Source organism: Schistocerca cancellata, chromosome 1, assembly GCF_023864275.1.
Source record: "Schistocerca cancellata isolate TAMUIC-IGC-003103 chromosome 1, iqSchCanc2.1, whole genome shotgun sequence".
Taxonomy (NCBI): domain Eukaryota; kingdom Metazoa; phylum Arthropoda; class Insecta; order Orthoptera; family Acrididae; genus Schistocerca; species Schistocerca cancellata.
In genome coordinates, this window is record NC_064626.1 from 382,313,097 (window position 1) to 382,335,756 (window position 22,660).

Sequence of the window (22,660 nt, forward strand, 5' to 3'; positions counted from 1 at the left end):
TGCAGCATATGCCTGTGCAATGAAAATTTTGTATCTATATGTGGAACTTCCCCCGATAATTCCATATTAATTAATGAAAGTATGCAAAGTAATATAATTTTTTAATGCTTTCATCGCCAAAATCAGCAATCACACATAGAGCAAATGTAGGTGAATAAATGTGTTCGAGGACATTGATAATATGTGATTTCAAATTCAAATGTAAATTTGTACAACCCATTTTCTTTCTGTGATACGGTATTGTTAGTGATGATATGTCTTGCTCTGCACATAATTTAATTAACTGTGTTTTTTCTACATTAGGTGGTAGACCATTTTCCAAGAACCAATCAATAATATTTTTTAATGTTTTATTTATTACTCCTCCTGTTGTTGCAGCTCTGACGGGTACGATTACGACGCCCGTACCATCAGCAAAATGGACTATTTCTTCTTTATCAGTGTTAAGATGAAAGTTTATTTTTATATAGCAAAAACAGGAATGGTTCCAGAATTAAACGTGATGGACTGCCAGTAGTAATTGGTGAATTCTCTGAAGATGATTCATCATGAGATCTGCATAAGCTACCATATTTAGTTTCCTAGAAGCTAAATATGAACTGAATCACATTTTCGCTCAAAAGCCTAACAACTGAGTTTTTACAAAGGAAGTCTGTGATTTGCACAGTAAAATGGCTTGGATACGTCACGAAAGATCATGGTAGATTAAATCTTGACATTCACATATTTTTATATACAACCATTGAAACGGTAGACAGCATAATCAGTGGGGAGACCTTTGAATCTTACAACTGCAGAAATGCTCAACCACTCTTAAGTACATTACCTTCTATTAAAATTTTGAGAAAAATAAGTTAATAGTTTGTTAATATATCTGTCCTAATACGTTTCTTAAAAGCGAGTATAAAAAGGGTACACTTTAGTACTTTAGTCTGTCTGAAAAGATACCTTCTGAAAGTCATCAAATCCATGGCCGATTAAAGGAGCTATATCAGAAGAATGTATTTTTAATATCTTCCTTGAAATGCTATCAATCCCAGGAGTGTTTTTTTTTTTTTTTTTTTTTTTTTGCTTCTAGGCAATTAGTTCTTTTCCTGATAGAGTGATTTCAAGTTGACTGAATGCTTGTGGTGCTCACTGTCACATACACTGCAGTGCTTTTTCTTTTGAGCTGGCTGTAGAAAGTTTCTCATGTTTAATAGTGCTCACACCGCATGATTCATGAATAGAACAGGAAAAGAGAAAAATGATAATTGCAGATCCAGTATCGTCTACTTTCAAAATTTGTCAGAATAAATAATGTTTGAAAACATTTTGTGAGATACATGCACCGTGCCTTTGCTTCTGCCACATATAATGCAGGGGCTTGCACATAATGGTATGTAAGTTGGTAAGAGCATCACCAGCAAAAGCAACTTTCAGTGTTCAAGTTCCAACAGCATACTAACACTCTGTTGTAGAAACTGCAATATTGCACGATTTACAAACTGAATGGACAGTATGACCTTTGCAAATCGCCAACAATGTGTTTACACAACTGTATTTATTTTGGGTTCACTGTCTCTTAGAATTTTTTTAAATACAGTCATATTCATTATCAACAGAAGTATTTATTACAAATTCCATGTCTACAATTTCAACATTAGGTCATTGTAAAGTGATTAAATGTGCTGGATGTCCATAGAGAGGCTCACATCCTTTTTACTCATTTTATTAATGTAGACAGCTGCTGGGTTTCAACTCCTTCAACCACTTGAAAATAACTTAAGATTGTAATTGTATCTGTGGAAATTGTAATAAATGGAACTGCTGTTGACAAATACGTCATTTAAAAAATAATGCATTTGCACAAAATAAAGGAAAGTTACAATTTATCTTTCCACCTGATTTTTGTGTATCAATGAGAAGCAACAGCAGAGTTGGAAAAGAACAGGCAAGGAAAACATGAATGGTTTAGTTGACAGAACTGTCTCCAGTTTTGCCTGAAACCACAAAACATGCCATCAGGTTAATTGGATGAGGATTTGAATGCTGTTCTTCTCAAACATATGTCATATGATTTAATAACTGCATCATGTTACTTAGCATGTGCTTGAGACAAAGAATCTGACAATGTTTCAAAAGAGACCAATAATGGAAGAATACAATATGATCTTACAAGTAATTTTTTTCCAGTAGAATTTTAAAATACTACAGTGCCTCAACAGAAAGTATATAGAAGATCACTGGCTGTCTACATTGCTGTGAATTTCATGTTCTATCAATAGCAAACCCAATTTTATCTGGATCACAATTTGTCAAATGAGGCAAACATGGCAGTTTTCTCATGTTTGCAGGAGATACTAGAGTTCTTTCTCCTACGCTTTCAGTATGTCTGTGCTTATTTGTCTTCTGCAGATGGTGTTTGTATATCTTAAGGTTCAATTTTATATTAAATTGTGGTACATGTTTTCTCATTTTGTTAGCCGTGACATACTGTAAATCACAGATATTTCCCCTTAATATTTATAAAGTATTCAATTTAGATGGTGGTACAGCTACATACAGCTTAAAGTTTAGCATTATAAATGGATAGAATCTGCATAGAAATTCTGAGAATAATAAAATCTACAACACAATGCTTATTGTAGATTTATAAATGAAGCATACCCATTGACTCTCTTAAACTGGGATCTTCTGAAACTTTCTCCAGTTTCCCTAGAAATCCTTTGATGGTGCGGAAAGCACTGTCCCTTACAGATTTTTCAGGGTCAATTGTTAATTGACACAGTGCTGGCAAAATTCGTGTAGCAACTTCTGATAGGAGAAAATACTGTTGTGTTGCAGCAAGAGCAAGAACGCCTGAAAATAGAAAAATAAGACTAATTTTCTTTTTACTCATAAAAAAAAAGAACAATTTCAAACAATTCCTTATACCTGAATCACAAATTACCTTTAACAAATATGTACATGAAATCTCATGTTGTAAATTAATGAAGAAACTCATTCTCTTATGAGTGCTGTGAACATTAAGCAACACACAAACTAACATTGGCCTCAGATTTGAGGGTACCAACAGTTTCCTCAGTCTATACTTCTGACTAACAGCTAAATATTTAGTCCCTGTTTCAGTCCATCCTCCCACTCATCTCTTTTCCCAACAAAATTATAGAAATTTTGATTACTGTTGAACTGTATAAACTATACAAATTTATTAGGCAATGTGACAAGGAGTAATACACAGAGAACTGAGTATCTTTCATCATAGTGTCTTTGAGAGTAAAATGTGTGGAAAATTAAGTAAACAACTACATTTTAATTTCAAGGAACTGAGACATAAGACAGAAGCAAGTAAAATGCAAAAAATACCACGTTCAATACCAAACATTTATAACTGGTATCCAAAGTGATACACTGTATTTCAAGACACTAATAATAATGGCAAAAGCATGCAATTTTGAAAGTGGAACAAAAATAATGAGGATATTGCTGTCCGAATGAATGACAAAGTCAGAGAAAAACTGAAGAATGGAAAACCAAGAAGACAGAGCTCACCAAGATGATAAACCTTTTTGGATTATTAAACTTGGGAAGTTGTCTAGCATCAATCAACAGCTTACACACTTTGTATAGGAATAAACAAGTTGGTATAAAGATTCAGAAGACAGAATTAGACAACTCATGATCCTCTTTCAAAAAGAAAGATGTATTAGACAATGTATAATATTGCAGAATAAATAGTGCAAACAGGTTTAGTTTTGAAAGAGCTTGAGACAGTAGAAACTCATCCAACTGCAGATATTAATTTTGTTTCTGCTCTCTACTTTTTTCAATTAAATGCCTGTGTTTCCACTCATCATATTGCCGAAAGCTCAATGTGTAAGTCTTTTTACTGTGCCTGTTTGCAACCCTAATAACCCTAGGGTGCGTAACAATCTATCCCCTACATAGTATTGTTGACATTCCAATCTGAGATTTCTACTATTTGATTAAGTACTTTATGATGTTAGTTTGGCTAGTCTTGCACAGCCAAGTGTGGTATTTATATTTTTTTATAATTCTTCACAGAAATTTTTTGTCATTACACACCTCATAGAAAGAGTCTCTGGGAACTTAGAAAAGAAATCAAAGGCATGGATTAAGTTTTCTCAGTTTTCTTGCCAATTTAGTTTTAACTGATAAGTGAAGTTTATGATGATTTTTTCCACTCCTCAGTGTTAGGAGCCAATATCTGTAACTGATACAGGGGTAGTCTCTGATATCTAACTGTTGACCAAATTTTCGATGGTGATTTCATACACAGGTAAAGTGATTTCTATACGCTACTAGAGATTTACCAATATCTACATTGGAGGGACACAATTATCATCGTTGAACATACCGGAAAATAACAGTCTGGTATGTAATTTTTTTCAGTGAATACTAATAATGAAAAGTTCCCAAGTTTCCAGGGGGTGGTAGTGCTGAGATGCCGCATTGTTTCGATGAGCGTCTTCCGGCAATGAGCGTCTTCCAGCTAAGATAATGAGTATGACATTCCTTGAAACTTGATTTTCCAGCAATGCCACTTGGCTAAAAACCTGATAGCTTTACGTCAACAATGTCGTATATTTCTCAGTAGTCCTCAGATTGAGCACTCACTTCCATGCACCACAAAGAATATAGCTTCTGTTCTGATTTCAACACCTTCTCTCATGATAGAATCAACACATGATGATGCAACGGATATGACTTTTGTCTCATCAAACATAAGCCTGTTCTTATTACCCGATTTGTCCCAATTTTGATACTTAATGTGGTTATAACTTAAAGGGAGAGGTCCCAAGCTGTGCGATCAACTTTTTGAAACTATCTACCCGGTAATGTAGGTTAAGATCCTAGGTACCACACACTGCAGGTGTTCACCTTGGTGGGCTCACGTTTGTAAGCAATTGATGAAAAATAACTCAGAATTTTGTGTGACACTCAATTGTATTAAAAAAGTTGCATTACATAGCCTGGTTGCATGGTATAATGGACAGGATAACAACTTCACATGCAGGAGGTTGTGAGTTCAAATCTCTTAAGGTGCATTAATTTTTTTATTTTTAAATTTTTACCCAAAAATTACTTTGATCATTACTTTTATTCAGTTAATTGGTTTAAATGTAATTTTTAATTTCTGTTCCTTTGTTCCATCATTTTAATCACTGTATGAACGTTTTCATTTGTAGTGTTTTTCTTTATCTCATTCATTTTCCAATCACAATTTTTGTGAACATGAATTTAATTATATTTATCTATTATAATATTCAATTATTTGAAAATGCCGATCTATCAATCAAGAAACAAAAGACAAAATAATCCATTAATATTTGTGCAGTGGTGTGAAAAATATGTTTTTGTTATCACATGTGCATTTTTTTTTTGCATCATAATCAACATACAAACATTTAAAACATAACCTAAATAACTACTGCACTATGGACAAAATAACGCAGATGAAAATTTAAATGAAAGACGGGTTTATAAGTAAAACAAAATTCAAGCAAAATGAGAAATAGATATAATGAATGCAATAATGAGGATGAAAAAATGTTGATGAAACAAAAGAAATTTAATAGAAATTAATACATAAAATTAATTAAAAACACATGAACAAAGATTTCAAGCGGAGAAAGAACGACAGGAGGAAAAATGAGAGCAAATGAAGTTAATATTATGATTAAAATTATGTGCCAAAGGAATGTAACTAAACAATTAAATTTAAATCAATTAATTGAATAAAAATTAAGATCACAATTATTTACATATATATTTAAAAATAAAAATTTAGTGCACCTGACAAGATTCAAACTGACAACCTCCTTTATGTGAAGCTGTTAACCTATCTATTTTACAATGCAACCGATCTACGTAACACAACTTTTTAAATGCTACTGAGTAGCACACAAAATTCTGGGTTACTCGCAAATGAGGGCCCACCAGGGTGAATGGCTGCAATGCGTGATACCTGGATCTTAACCTACATCACCGTCTAGGTAGTTTCAGAAGATCGATCACACTGCTGGAGACCTCTCCTTGTTAGTAGCATTCAACAAACTTTATTTTGCAGAGCATGTCCTGTCTTCTTAAGATCTGACAATTGGTCAGAATACTTTATCTGCCAAGGAGCCTACCTATTTTTGTAGAAGTAGCCTCAAAAAAAGGAAGGAGAGTTATGAGTGGATTAACTCTCTTTGCCTTCTCATTTTTTACAGTGTGAATAAACAGCATGTTCATTGTAGTCTTACTTTTGGATCAATTTCTTCAAATGTCTACTACTGCAGTCTGGACAGTCCTTTTCAGAAATAATTGTGACTATGTGTCAACTTATTTAAAACAGCAAACTTCTGAGATAATAAGTATGTGGTGGCTTGCAGTACACAGAGTGACCAAATTATCCATCTGATTTTCATTCAAGTAAAACCTCTACAAATGACAACTTTTTAACTTTCTCCTTAACAATCATGGACTTACAAGGGAACCTCCCTATCGCACCCCCCTCAGATTTAGTTATAATTTGGCACAGTGGATAGGCCTTGAAAAACTGAACACAGATCAATCGAGAAAACAGGAAGAAGTTGTGTGGAACTATGAAAAAATAAGCAAAATATACTAACTGAGTAGTCCATGCACAATATAGGCAACATCAAGGGTGATATGAGCTCAGGCGCGCCGTGGTCCCGTGGTTAGCGTGAACAGCTGCGGAGCCAGAGGTCCTTTGTTCAAGTCTTCCCTCGACTGAAAATTTTACTTTCGCAAAGTTATGATCTGTCCATTCGTTCATTGACGTCTCTGTTCACTCTAATAAGTTTAGTGTGTCTGTGTTTTGCGACCGCACCGCAAAACCCTGCGATTAGTAGACGAAAGGACGTGCCTCTCCAATGGGAACCGAAAACATTTGATCGCAAGGTCATAGGTCAACCGATTCCTCCACAGGAAAACACGTCTGATATATTCTACACGACACTGGTGACGGCATGTGCGTCACATGACAGGAATATGTTGTCGACCCACCTAACTTGCACACTTGGCGAATGGGTAAAAAGATTTTTCTACCTTGCCCGATTTAGGTTTTCTTGTGGATGTGATAATCACTTCCAAAAAATTGATGAAAACATAAGAGTGTGTCACATAAACTTCAACAAATTAATGCAACAGTTTCACAGTCGCACAGTTTTCTCTGTGCTCTGTCAAAACATATGTTTTTAAGGTTTTCAAATTTTTCCGTGTCTAGACCGTCAAATTCTGCACGTGTCCAAGCAAATCTGAACATGTCCTGGAATTTTGCACAGCGAAGTTGATTATGTGTGAGTGCCTGAACTCTGATAATTGTCTGAAAATAAAAAATTTTCACCCGAGGGAAGACTTGAACCAAGGACCTCTCGTTCCGCAGCTGCTGACACTAACCACGGGACCACGGCGCTCATATCATCCATGATGTTGCCTATGTTTCCTATGGACTGCTTAGTTTGTATATTTTGCTTATTTTTTCATAGTTCCACACAATTTCTTCCTGTTTTCTCGATTGATCTGTGTTCAGTTTTTGAAGGCCTATCGACTGTGCCAACTTATAACTGAATCTGAGGGGGGTGCGATGGGGAGGTTCCCTTGTTAGTACTAGTGTACGTACTACTCATATGATTAATAAACTGATAAAGAGCATTGATGCATAATGAGCAGGTGCTCAGATGCTACAGCAAGTTTTTTACTTTCCAATGGGACCAGTGTCACTATTACCATCTCTCCAATGCAGACGCCACCATAAACTTTGGCAGAATATGCAATCCCCACGAACTCTGTATGGCATCACCATGTTGTAAGATGGCCGGTATTAGATATAAAAGACCAGCACAATATCATACACAAGTCAGCGTCTGAAGATGACTAAGGCAGTTGTCAAAAGCTTAAGTTATCACTCAAGCATTAATGTGTCAAGAAAACCAAGAGACCTTAATGCAACGGATACCTGCATGTGTGTTTTGCACGAATAAACAGAAATTCTTTGATCCTGTAGCATATAACCTTCCACAATTTACAATAGAATATTGACAGCTGGAGTATACAGGGTGATTCACGAAGATATGCACATTTTTTAATACGTTATTATACAAGTAAAACTAAAGAAAAAAGTTCATATAAATAAAGGTCCACAAATGTTTAGTCACGGAGTTATGGCTAACAAAAGATTTTGCCTGAAATTTAGCAACTTCGCTACCAAGAAGCCAACACAAAACTGTACGGATCTAAAGTAAAGCACGGTTTCCATTTATTTTGTTGTTATTTGTTTACTTTCCATTAAGAATGTAGAAACATTTATGTCATTGTTGGAAACCATTAGTGAGTTGTTTCAGTCATTTCCTAATCTTGCAATGAGTTAGTTTTCTGTATTGTTCAGCAAAAGAACATAATAATAACAGTGTGTTTAAGTGAAACCACATAGTAACTGTTGTAGTTTGTAGAGTATCTGACACGTTCGTACAGTTTGAGTTAGCATTATTACCATCATTTTTCCAAAATTAAATTCTCTACAACTTCTGTTGAAAACTTTGTGCAATTGTCTGAAATTTAAAAAACAAATTGGGCCAAATACTTAATAAATTAAAATTTTCATGAAATTACTTCTTTGGTTCTCTGAATGTTCTAGAAAACTACTGCAGATATACGTCTGGGACATGTTATATTACATTCACTAGATCAATAACAACAATGGAAATCATGCTTTACTTTAACCCCATACAGTTTTGCGATGGCTTTATATTAGCGAAGTTGCTAAATTTCAGGCAAAATCTTTCACTAGCCGTAACTCCATAATTAAACATTCGTGGATCTATGGTTATATGAACTTTTTACTTTGGTTTTACTAATAGAATACAAATTAAAATATTTGCATATTTTCGTGGAGCACCCTGTGTAAAGAAGCTGCGTCAATAAACTACAAATAGTGCAAGACTATTGAGCATGAATTACACTTGCAAATAATATGTTCTAGCCATAACTGTCAGAAAATTCCCCAAATATGTTTAACAATTAAGTACATACATCGCATAGTAGAAATTTAAAGTTTTCTATTCATACTTCCCGTTGTTGGTAATATCACACACAAAAGATAGCACATTTCAATCAAGAGCTGTACACAATGTTAATTACAGAATCTAAAAAGATGCTCACAAATAAATTTAAAAAATTATAAATATTATTTAGATTGAGAATAAAAGCATGCACAATAACATACACAAATTAAGTATAAAGTTTACCAGCACTCCGAGCTGGAGGAAATGGGTCTCTCATGGCTCTTATAAAAGCAGAAATTAAGACTTTTTGTCTTATCTGTGGATGCAGGTGCTGAGCTATTTTCCCTAGGCACACAGTGGTGTTTGTTCGAATACCACCCTGAAGAAATGAAAAAGAATTGTTATGAGATATGAAATCTGGTCTTGGTAAGACAGTTTCAAGTATGACATTCATCAATGGATAAACCATACTAACAATAACAAATGAAGTTTATGCTATGACAAACTAGGAAACATTAATGCAAATATTAAGCCTGAAGCCTTCAAAGCAGCACTGTTGATAAGTGCACCAGACTAGTTTTAAGAGAAGTTGATCATATACTAGGAATCAGGCACTCTGTAAATTTCTACTAATATGCCACAGTTCCTCCTTACATTGTTGCCTTATATTCTTCATATCCCCACACCTATGACACCTGTGACCCCATGATTTCTGCCGTAGTCTTCCACACTGATGGTGTCCATTGTGTGAAATATCTGGATCCTAAATTTGACTAACATAAGCCCCTGGCTGACTTTATGCAGAGCACTCTCTGTCATAACTCACATTAATAAATGCAAATCCACATAAATGTGTGCTTGTCACGCAGTGTGTCACGTGCAAACATAGTACAATCTTCACTGTTGAACAAAGTAACGTAAACTGTTCACATGAATCAGCATACATGAAGCACTTTTTCTTCTCATCTCAGTCCCATTATAGCATGGCAGACATGGGAATTTGCAATCATCTTTGTCATTTGGCTCATATACAGCAGTTGAGCTTTGTCATTTTGTTGATATTAATCTACCTGGCAGTGTGTGCATATGCCTCATACTCATCAGCACTACACACATTATCAGCCATCACATTACACTCTTCCAGTTATTGCTCCAATGTAACTTTTTCACAATGTGTCATTTTTTCAGGACACCTGTTTGTTTGCTGTCTAAGGACACTTCCCTCATGTTGAAAGACACTTTCATTACAATATTTTACCATTATTATATACAGTGTGGGGCAAATAAAAGTGGGTTGGATGAGAGGATACAACTGGATGTACATGCCTGCATACAATCGTACAATGTGGTGCAGCCATCATGTGTACGCCCACCATGTGATCCACACAAGTTCAGAGCATTGTGTGGGCTGCGTCAGTGTGAGTGGAGCACCGGGTATTCATGATGGAAAGTTATGTGACAACAAACTTGTGGAAACAGTGTAGTCAGTTGTTTGCTGAGTAGTTAATGGTGTCAAAGTGCCAGCAAAGAGGGCCATGCAAAGCTTAGTCCAAAAATGGCATGAGACACGATTTCTTTTGAATAAGTCAAAAACATTCTGAAATGTGTCTACACACCAGAAACTGTGGCTGCAGTTCACCAGAAAATGCTTCAGAGTCCTCCTAAATCAACTTGAGGCCTATCACAAGAGACCTGCCTATCACGATGATCATGTAGAAGATACTCCACCTGGACCTGCACACCTACCGAGCGCCTGTTGTTCACGCACTAAAACCAGCAGATGCTCCTCAGTGCCTCCAGTTTTGTGAGTGGCTGTTCACTGAGATAACAATGAATGGCTTGGGTATAGATCTGTTCTTTATGTCTGATAAAGCTTGGTTTCACCTGAGTGGTTATGTCATCTCAGAGAATCAAAGGTTGGGTTTTAGTGTGCAGTATCTGTATGTTGCATTACTGGTCCCATCTTCTTTCATCAGACTCCGACTCCGGTGCATTACTTTGCCAACATTTTGAAACCATTTGTGGCAGCATTAACAGAGGAAGAAAAACTTACAGTTATTTCCAATAGGATGGAGCAACTGCCCATATAGCTTGCTGAACCTTAGGGCACATTTACACAATCTTCACTCCTATGTGATTACTTTGTATGGGGAGTCATCAAGTATATGGTGTATCACAACCACCCTCACAGTCTTCAAGAACTGCAGCAGAACATTTTGGATGAGACTGCAGCAATTCCAGTTTCGATCAATCTTCAGTAACTTGCTGGCCATGGCACAAAAGTGCCAAGAGACGAATAGTGGTCACTTTCAACATCTGCTATCGCCAGGTTAAAACTGTATTTCCTTTCCTCTGCTGTAATTCTTTGTACCCTACCCTGGAACTCTGTTCTCCAGGCCACTTTTATTTTCCCCTCCCCTGTACATCATTACTATAACTGTTATATAAACATATTTCTCTATCTCGAGTCCTCCATTCATGTCAACATTTCTTAATGTTTTGTAGCCACGCTTCTTCACTTTCTGCATTCCTATTCATTCAGTTTGTGTACCTTCAGTTTAGTTGGCATTCAGTGTATTCCGACCTGATCAACTTCTGCTAGAAATCTTGTATTCACTGCTTAAGAATGCACACTGTTGCCTTCTCCACCATATATAAACCTGTGAATCCAGCATCAACTCTGGCACCTACCACTGTCTGTTCCTCCATTCTATAAAAACCCATGTCAGACACAGGGAGCTAGAGAACCGATGTTTACTTCCAAGTGTCGCTGTCATGAACATCATATTCTCAAATTATGTTACTAACAAATATCATTATTTGTATTTGACCCCCTCATCTGTACTGGATGAATTACTTAGTCTCTAATGTGTATGTTTTAGTGAGAATTCTACAGAAAAGAACAATAAGTTTATTCATCAGGGAAAAAACCTAATTACTTAAAAAAAATTACAATATTATTGAGTGGGACAACTAAGCAAAATATCACAAAAATTAACAGCAAATTTATTAATTTACAGAAAGGTAACTCAAATGATTTAATATTGTTTTCATGTGACACTCCTTTTCTACCAAAATCATTTCTCTATCATTTATCTATTTCTCTGTAGCATTAGTAGGGAATCAGACTTTCGATCATATGAGTAAAACCAGTGAAGATGAGGGCATAACAGAACATTCTTTCCAGAAATGTATCTAATTTATGCTTTTGAGGAACCCACAAATTCTAGACTATTTTAGAGGTTTTTCCACTTTCCTTGAGATTTCTATTTCTGAAAACTTGTTCTGAGCAAAGTATTGATTTTTATTTTGAGTGAATAAAAAGCAAAAACAAACATACATTTTACTTAATTTTTAATGCCTTTGCATGGAAACTGTAAACCAAATTGTACACAAAATCAAACAACAAAAAACCAGATCAAGTATCTGCTGAGATGGAATTTCATAGGGACCCAATGAAATGAAGTTAATGCGACAGAGATAGACATATGTAACAATATTAGAGAAGGAAAGTTGCTACTCACCATATAGTGGAGGTACTGAGTTGCAATAGGCACAACAAAAAGATTCACACAATTACAGCATTCGGCCATTAAGGCCTTTGTCAACAACACACACACACACACACACACACACACACACACACACACACACACACACACTAATGCAAACCCAAATCGCACACACGTCTGCAGTCTCAGGCAACTGAAACCAGCCTGAAACTGCAGACGTGTGTGCGAGTCGCGTTTGCGTGCGCGAATGTGTGGCTATAATTGTATGAATCTCTTTGTTGTGCCTATTGCAACTCAGCATCTCCATTCTGTGGCGAGTAGCAACTTTCCTTCTCTAATATTGTAACATTCCATCCTGGATTTTCCATTGTTTGAGATAAAGGCATCTCACACAGTCTCTCAACCATGCTTTGACTGGAATATCCCAGGAAAGGGAACAAGCGGAAAACTTTGTAATAGTGTTATGATATTCATGAGAGAATATAGAACATTCTGCTTGTCAGCACTACACTCCTTCAGTGTCATGGTTAAATGAGTGGTTTGCAGTAAGTGCACAGTACACTTACTGCAAACCACACATTGAACTGTGGGGCTTCTAATGGTTTCGGTGACAAGAGAAGCGGTGCAAAACTGGATTGCGAACTCCACACTTCTCTTACTACAGTTGACTTACTTGAAATGTTTAGCCAATCCTCTTCTCTGGATATGCAGCTGCTTCGATCTCCATAACTTCTTCTCTGAAGAAATAATGCTGGTTAGAGGAACCAAATCTCTCTCACCTGAAATAACTCGGTACCTCATACTTTCAGTTCAGCTCAGGTGTATTTTCATTTCCACACGTTTCATATAAGCATACAAACTCTTGCAAGTCAACTACACCAATACCCATTAGATACAATTAAATATAATCACAACTGCCTGGTTTTAACAACCAAATAATTTATAGACATCCCATGCGTCTTGCTTCATTCAGAGATAAGATATGAAGTAAGTTAAAAGTCTATAGTTAAATGTTCATTTTTCTTTCTTTCTTTTTTTTTTTTTCCAACAATCGCATTCACTAACACAGCAAAGAATAGCATTTAATTACTCCGTGTCCTCTCACACAGCGTCTGTGGCTCTTGCAGCAGACACCCATTGGTGTCATTCGACTGCCCCACTTATCGTCTTCTCAATACAAACTTCTACCCTGCACACAGAAACCGGTGGCTCACAAGGGAACCTCCCCATTGCACCCCCCTCAGATTTAGTTATAAGTTGTCACAGTGGATAGGCCTTGAAAAACTGAACACAGATCAATCGAGAAAACAGGAAGAAGTTGTGTGGAACTATGAAAAAATAAGTAAAATATACAAATTGAGTAGTCCATACGCAAGATAAGCAACATCAAGGATAGTGCGAGCTCAGGAGTGCCGTAGTCCCGTGGTTAGCGTGAGCAGCTGCGGAACGAGAGGTCCTTGGTTCAAGTCCTCCCTCCAGTGAAAAGTTTAATTTTTTATTTTCAGTTTATGTGACAAACTCTTATGTTTCCATCACTTTTTTGGGAGTAATTATCACATCCACAAGAAAACCTAAATCGGGCAAGGTAGAAGAATCTTTTCACCCATTCGCCAAGTGTACAAGTTAGGTGGGTCGACAACATATTCCTGTCATGTGACGCACATGCTGTCACCAGTGTCATATAGAATATATCAGACGTGTTTTCCTGTGGAGGAATCGGTTGACCTATGACCTTGCAATCAAATGTTTTCGGTTCCCATTGGAGAGGCACGTCGTTTCGTCTACTAATCGCACGGTTTTGCGGTGCGGTCGCAAAACACAGACACTAAACTTATTACAGTGAACAGAGATGTCAATGAATGAACGGACAGATCATAACTTTGTGAAAATAAGAAATTAAACTTTTAACTCGAGGGCAGACTTGAACCATGGACCTCTCGTTCCGCAGCTGCTCACGCCAACCACAGGACCACGGCACTCTTGACCTCACACTATCCTTGATGTTGCCTATCTTGCGCATGGACTACACAGTTTGTATATTTTGCTTATTTTTTCATAGTTCCACACAACTTCTTCCTGTTTTCTCGATTGATCTGTGTTCAGTTTTTCAAGGCCTATCCACTGTGCCAACTTATAACTAAATCTGAGGGGCGTGCGATGGGGAGGTTCCCTTGTCAGTAGATGTGTCTCCACTCTCTTTCTTACTTTTAAAATATTGAGTGTTTGAGATGGTGGAAGGCCGAGTGTCTCTAGAATTTACACAGGAATTCTCGAGTCACTACATATCACTCCCCTTAGCTCGAACATGGGATATTTTGTACATATTCATTATGTACTTTAATATCCCACATAACGCTAATTTACATATTAATCAGTATACATTATATTTCTTTTAGTAATCGTGTACTTAACATCTAGCTCTTCTTTTTTTGTTTTGATGATAACTATCTGAGCATTTCACCTGATGTTGGAGTTAGTACTTTTATATCTAAGAATCGTGCGGACAACATTCTTGATTTCCAGCCACAAACTCCAGGTGTCATAGACACTTAATAATTTCTTTCTTCATTCTAATTCTCTGTGCTATTTTTTCTTTAGTGTGTAATAGATTTTATTACCTACAGTAGCTTGTAGTCTGGAGGAACTCAGGGCAAATGAAATTGTGCTTTCTGACACTCATAAACATAAAAATGCTAGTAGAATATAGAATTTAAATTTACCAGAATAGTTCCTACAAAAGTGCGACTTCTGTCACAATACTGCCCTTTTGCCTATCTGCCCTTTATATGCAATAAATGCTGGGTGCACTCCCCTTCATCCTTCCTGAGTAGGACTTATTGTTCATTTCCCAAGTATACATCTTTATGTACACCATAATATCCTCTGGAAAATAAAATCTTTTTCACACTTAACATTCACTTCCTAATACTTCACTTAATCCCCTAGAGTCCTCCACTACTCTTCCACTTCTAACCTTCCAGTAGACACCACATTTATATACACTATTCAATACATCATACATTTACTTATGCTACACTTGTCCCATTATCCAACAAATTGTCAGAACAAATGTTCGACTGCCATTCCTGAATAATTATCACAATCAGTTCCGCCCTGGCTTATGCTCATTAATTCCTCCTTGGCTTATGCTCTCCTTAATTACTCACGCTTCCTTCTTATGTATCCCTGATGTATAATTATTATATCCTTATGTACATATGCAATACAGAATCATCATTGTTGATAGTTTCTTTCACATACCTAGGCAATGTAGAGCCGTCATAGTGAACGACAATGTGTGCATATTTCCCTAAAGTGTCCCTATATAACCATGAGTGCGATGTAGAACCATCACAGTAAATGACAATTTGTGCATCCTTTCCTGATGTACACCTTCCTTTCCCCCTACAACCCCTGACGGTTCTTCCAATTTGATGTGTAAGATCACTGTTTGCGTAATTGTATTCTTTCTGTGTACGCGTGTGTTTGTGTAGCCTGATTCTTCGGCCTACTTATATAAAATAAGTTGAAGGTTATTGGAAACCATGGAAAACGAGAAGGACTTCTGAGAAAGAAGTATATGAATATGTAAAAAGGGAAATATAGATAGGTACTTAAATGAGAAGTATAAAAGGAAAAAGTAGAAATGCAAGGTAGCAAGGATGGAGGCATGAACCATGCCTCCATCCTTGCTACCTTCCCTGTTTACCTTTCCCTGTTGCTTCATAACCTGGGTTGTGAGTAACTGAATCCACTTTCCCTTCTTCCATTTCTTTCCCCTCTCTCCTCCCTGACGAAGGAACAAAGTTCTGAAAGCTAGGAACGTAAATTTTCTGTTCTGTTTTGTGTATCTAACGGCCGCACTAAGTACTGGCCAGCCCCTCTATCTCTTTGCTAGTATTTGTTTCACATCTTTATATGGGATTTTCCATTAATTATTTATCGAATCTAACTGAAGACTTAGTTCTTGTCTTAAAGTAGCTGAATTTGCACTACGTGCATCTAATTTTTCACCTGAAGTTGCAATCTGAGCATTTGCAGCTGCACTTAGGTCATCTAATCTAGCATTTTGTTGAGTATTCACTGAGTATAAGCTTAAGTCTGAGACTTAGTGCTTTAATTACATTTGCTACCTCAGTCCAGTCTGGCATTTCTTTTGTCACTGTCATGGGCATGGCTGGTTCTGATGTTCCCCCACTTTTCTGAGTATTATCCATATTTTTCTTAATTAAAGATAGAGTTATCATTAAAAAATTCAGCTCTTAGTAGAATAACTATACTAACAGTCTATTAGTGAACAGTGTCCTTAACTTTACACTCAATTAATTGTCTTTCGCTCACCCGGAGTAGAGTTTCAGGCTGTGTCAGTGAGCAGGTGTGGAATCAGTGTCGGTGAACAGCACGGCCGCCGGCAGCGTCAAAGGTTGGTTTCAGCATCAGTGTCAGTGAACAGATTTGTAGTCAGGACCGGTGAGTAGCAGCTGGCGTCGTTGGCATCGGTTAACGGCTACGGGGTCCACGCCCCCGCGATGTGTGAGAGGGCAGCTTACTCTCCACACTGGATCTTTGACGTCGAATAGATCTCGTCGTAACTCTTCTTAGTCTAAACTGTTGAGATTTTCATTGTGTCTTTTCTTGTATGGTATTTATTAATTTTCACCCCTTTTTACCGTTTATGCAGAATCCAACTCTGCGAAACAATTTCCCTGTTTTCACCAATTAATGATGTATTGGATTATGCACAATAACATTCTCGCATTTCGTTGTTGTTGTTGTTGTTGTTGTTGTGGTCTTCAGTCCAGAGACTGGTTTGATGCAGCTCTCCATACTACTCTATCCTGTGCAAGCTTCTTCGTCTCCCAGTACCTACTGCAACCTACATCCTTCTGAATCTGCTTAGTGTATTCATCTCTTGGTCTCCCTCTACAATTTTTACCCTCCACGCTGCCCTCCAATGCTAAATTTGTGATCCCTTGATACCTCAGAACATGTCCTACTAACCAGTCCCTTCTTTTTGTCAAGTTGTACCACAAACTCCTCTTCTCCCCAATTCTATTCAATACTTCATCATTAGTTATGCGATCTACCCATCTAATCTTCAGCATTCTTCTGTAGCACCACATTTCAAAAGCTTCTATTTTCTTCTTGTCCAAACTATTTATCGTCCATGTTTCACTTCCATACATGGCTACTCTCCATACAAATACTTTCAGAAACGACTTCCTGACACTTAAACCTATACTCAATGTTAACAAATTTCTCTTCTTCAGAAACGCTTTCCTTGCCATTGCCAGTCTACATTTTATATCCTCTCTACTTCGACCATCATCAGTTATTTTGCTCCCCAAGTAGCAAAACTCCTTTACTACTTGAAGTGTCTCATTTCCTAATCAAATTCCCTCAGCATCACACGACTTAATTTGACTACATTCCATTATCCTTGTTTTGATTTTGTTGATGTTCATCTTATACCCTCCTTTCAAGACACTGTCCATTCCATTCAACTGCTCTTCCAAGTCCTTTGATGTATCTGACAGAATTACAATGTCATCGACGAACCTCAAAGTTTTTATTTCTTCTCCATGGATTTTATTACCTACTCCAAATTTTTCTTTTGTTTCCTTTACTGCTTGCTCAATATACAGATTGAATAACATCGGGGAGAGGCTACGACCCTGTCTCACTCCCTTCCAAACCACTGCTTCCCTTTCATGTCCCTTGACTCTTATGACTGCCATCTGATTTCTGTACAAATTGTAAATAACCTTTCGCTCCCTGTATTTTACACCTGCCACCTTCAGAATTTGAAAGAGAGTATTCCAGTCAACATTGTCAAAAGCTTTCTCTATGTCTACAAATGCCAGAAACATAGGTTTGCCTTTCCTTGATCTAGCTTCTAAAATAAGTCATAAGGTCAGTATTGCCTCACGTGTTCCAACATTTCTACGGAACCCCTAGGTCGGCTTCTACCAGTTTTTCCATTTGTCTGTAAAGAATTCGTGTTAGTATTTTGCAGCCGTGACTTATTAAATTTCACATGTAAATATTTCTGTCTTCTCGTATTTCACTCTTATTTCGAATGGTTCAGATGGCTCTAAGCACTATGGACTTAACATCTGAGGTCATCAGTCCCCTAGATTTAGAACTACTTAATCCTAGCTAACCTAAGGACATCACATACATTCATGCCCGAGGCAGGATCCGAACCTGCGACCGTAGCAGCAACGTGGTTCTGTTCTGAAGCACCGAGAACCGATTGGCCAAAGCGGCCGGCGTCATATTTCGAGATTTTAACCACCAGCAATTCAAAAACAACCAAATAATTTATAGACGTCCCATGCGTCTTTCTTTGTTCAGAGCTAAGTTAAAGGTCTATAGTCAGGTGTTCATTTTTTTTTTTTTTTTTTTTTCAACAATCACATTCACTAACACAGCAAAGAATAGCATTTAATTACTCCGTGTCCTGTCACACAGCGTCTGTGGCTCTTGCGGCAAACACTTGTCGGTGTCGTTCGACTGCTCCGCTTATCGTCTTCTCAGTACAAACTTCCAACTTTCACACAGAAACCGGCAGCGCAGTAGATACGTTTCCACTCTCTTACTTACTTTTAAAATATTGGGTGTATGAGATAGTGGAAGGCCGAGTGTCTCTAGAATTTACACCGAAATTCTCGAGTCACTACAGACTCAAGGAAGGTAGTGCTGATAATCAGAATGTTCTATACTCCCTCTACACTATCAAAGGCCCCACTTGGACCCTTACCTGGGACATTGTCATTTATGAGGAAATCATTTATTCTAGCAGGTTCTTGTTTAATAGGACTTGTGGGCACTAATTACTGTACACAAATTTCATCGTAATCTCAGGCATTAACAGATTTTTATTTACTGCAGTTACGTAATTAGTGGCCACAAGTCCTATTAAACAAGAATCTGCCAGGATAAACAATTTATTTGGAAGCAGCAATGGTGATATTGATTCATTCAGTACTGACAGAATAGTCTGTACCATTTTTGGCAAGTTATGGCCTTAGAGCACAATCTTATGAGTCAGTTTAAGAATTAACTGGCTCCTAAGGACACAAAGACCAAACTGGTCAACATACAGTATCAGAACAGTGAATATCATTGAGAACCTACTGCTGTTAACTACTTATGTGATCAGAACAATCAATGAACATAGTGAACTGACTAGTACATCCTCATCACCTGCTGCTATAGTTACAGGAAATATATGTTCAAACATCTCAAAATTAGGGAAGTCAACTGCCATAAAAGCACAGACAGTTGTAGACTGAGACGGAGGGGGCAGTGGTATGTGAGTAACCCATCTTTAACCCCACCTGGGTCACTGGAGGGGAAAAATTACAAAGATGGGTATCTGTTTTCACAGCCTTTTTCATACATGTAATTGTAAGTTTATAGGAGAAAACTTGACATTATTTTGAGTTGAAAGGTTTAGGCATTTTGCTTCAATGCTTTGGCAGTTAGCTTTCAGTAAACTGATGAAGTTTGTAATCCTGAAAATTGATCAAAATAAAAATGTGATATAGCTTAGTAACCTTTATAGTGAGTTTTATTATGTAATGTCCACAGTACCTGATCATCCTTTGACTGAAGTCTCGCAAAATGTCTTAGAACCTCAACATTTAAGTTATTGTAATTTAATTTTGGAGCCAGATGAATAATAGACTGAAAAAGAAAAGGATGTATTTAAAATTGGTACAAAACTAAGGAGAAAATCTTTTATCCAATGCCTCTGGAATAAAACGTTATTACCTTTACTGTCTGTTCACGGATAGTTGGGTTTGTGTCCATAAAACCATTGGCTACTTGTGGGAAGATTTGTTCATTTACAATATTTGATTGCAGATGTCCTAGAAGGCAAAGAAGGTAATGAATATTTTACCTTGTACATTTTTAAATACATTGTAAATACTTGTATGCTAAACTTTAAGAGCATCATGTAAACAACATCAAAAGATGAAACTAAATTTGAATTTAGATTGGCAGACAGTTTTATGTTTCCATAAAAAAACAAATATCAACATACACTATGACATAATCTGAAATAAACTTGGGCAGCCAAAGTGAATGGAACGAATCTAGTTATTAACAACATGTAATTTTATTTCCAATATCCAGTAGTACGAAAGATAATCATGAGAGAAATCCAGGAAGTATTGGATGTTGACCTGTAAGCTTTTATTATCTATAAACTGATTAAGCTTTGTGTTCTATTAATTTTGATGCTGTTTTATTGTCATTATAGTGCTACTACGAGGTGGAATCCATAATTTTCAGGACTGGTGCTGCAATCTGGAAAGTAGGAGTAGTAGATCTTTGCTGCTACAGAGACCCTTACAATGATTCAACAAGTGTTTGGGGGACAGAGCATGAGCTCTACGCATGTCTCACAGTGGAAGAGCCCGGGTTCTCCAAGACCAAAAAAGCGAGACAGGTGAAGAGCAAAGTGAAGAACATGATCATTGTTTTCTTTGAAACCAAGGGAATAGTGCACAAAGAATTTGTCCCACCCAACCAAATACATACTACTGTGATGTTTTGCGAAAGCGCCATGAAAACATGTGGCAACGATGACCCAAACTTTGGCGTCAAGGTAACTGGCTGCTACATCACGACAGTGCTTGCTCATCCTTGCTCATCAGGACCTTTTTGGCGAAAAACAATATGGCAGTTGTACCCCAGCCACCGTATTCGCCAGATCTATCACCTTGCGACTTCACGCTCTTCCCAGAACTGAAATTCAAGTTGTAGGCCATTGGTTCGACACTCTAGAGAGGATTCAAGAAGCATCGCTGGAGGTGATAAATATCCTCAAAGAACAGGATTTCCAGAAAACATTTGACCAGTGGCAGAAGCCCTGGGACCAGTGTGCACGTGCAGATGGGAACTACTTCGAGCGTGATGGTGACCATTTGTCCAAAGGTAAGGTTTTCAACAGATGGCAGCACCAGTCTCAAAAATTTTGGATAGCACCTTGTATCCACACTGGTGAGATGTACAACAAATAGGTAACATCTTTCCTTTATAAATAGATCACAGTGCCTCAGTGCATAGACCCAAACTGAGTCTAGCTGATATGGAGAGAGTGTTAATTAAAACTGTACATTTGTCTGTGGAGTGTTGAATGTAAACTTGCTATTAATTATGACACCCAGGAGTTTTAGATGATCCACCTGTTGAAGTCTGCTGCTCTTAGCGTAAAAGTGAATTTTTGATGATGCACAGTGCCCTTCTCTTGTGATAAGCCTAGCTTTTAATTTTGTTTGTTGAATCAGAGTTTGCTGTTATTGGTCCAAGTTCCGATTTGTTGCTTGTCGTATTGCAGACACTCCCAGTTTCAAGTGATCTTTCCCCTTTAGTTAGCAGAATTATGTTGTTCACAAAAGCAACTGTGAGAGAGTGCTTTGAGTAAGGCAACCTAAGAAACAAATTAATATAGTCTATTGATCTGGACCACAGCAAGACCCTCGTGAGCATCCTTCGATTGCTAGTCTCTCTTTTTGAAGGTAGTGGACAAATAATGTTGTGGTCCTGTGGCTAAAGTAGCTTAAGTAGTAGTGTTAACATTGTCAAAACATCTCTCTAAATCTACAAATGGTATAAATATCAGTTTGGATTTCCTCAATCTGTCCTCCAATACAAGTCTGAGTCAATATCACCTAGTGCTTTCCTACATTTCTCTGGAACCCAAATTGATCTTCCCACAACAAAAGAGATTATAAAATGAATATCAACAAATGTAAAACAAGTGTAATGAAGGGCAGTTTAATTACATCAGGCAATGATGACAGAATTAATGAGGAAATGACACAGTGAAAGTAGTAGAAGAGTTTTGCCATTTGGGCAGCAAAATACCAGATGATATTTGAAGGACTCCCCCCCCCCCCCCAGACACACACACACACACACACACACACACACACATGCACAACCCTTATCTATCAAACCTTAGTCCACTGACAAATCTCCCATGCCATATACTCACACATCTGAAACCCCCCCCCCCCCCCCCCCCCCCCCCCCCCCCGAAGAAGTTGCTGCAAAGGAGCGCCCATCTCATCACTCAATATCAAACTGAACTGGAATTACTGAACCATACCTTTCACC

The 22,660-nt window shown here is 37.4% G+C and overlaps 1 protein-coding gene across 1 annotated transcript in view; it reads right to left on the reverse strand.

Moving 5' to 3' along the window:
- Positions 1-22,660, reverse strand: part of LOC126175208 (N-terminal kinase-like protein) — a 119,724-nt gene that overhangs the window by 46,080 nt on the left and 50,984 nt on the right. Inside the window, exons 8-11 of the mRNA XM_049921832.1 lie at positions 20,306-20,403; positions 20,126-20,218; positions 9,258-9,393; positions 2,650-2,841 (exon numbers count right to left, since the gene is read on the reverse strand). Of these exons, the coding sequence (XP_049777789.1) occupies positions 2,650-2,841; positions 9,258-9,393; positions 20,126-20,218; positions 20,306-20,403 (519 nt within the window). The remainder of the gene's footprint in view (positions 1-2,649; positions 2,842-9,257; positions 9,394-20,125; positions 20,219-20,305; positions 20,404-22,660) is intronic.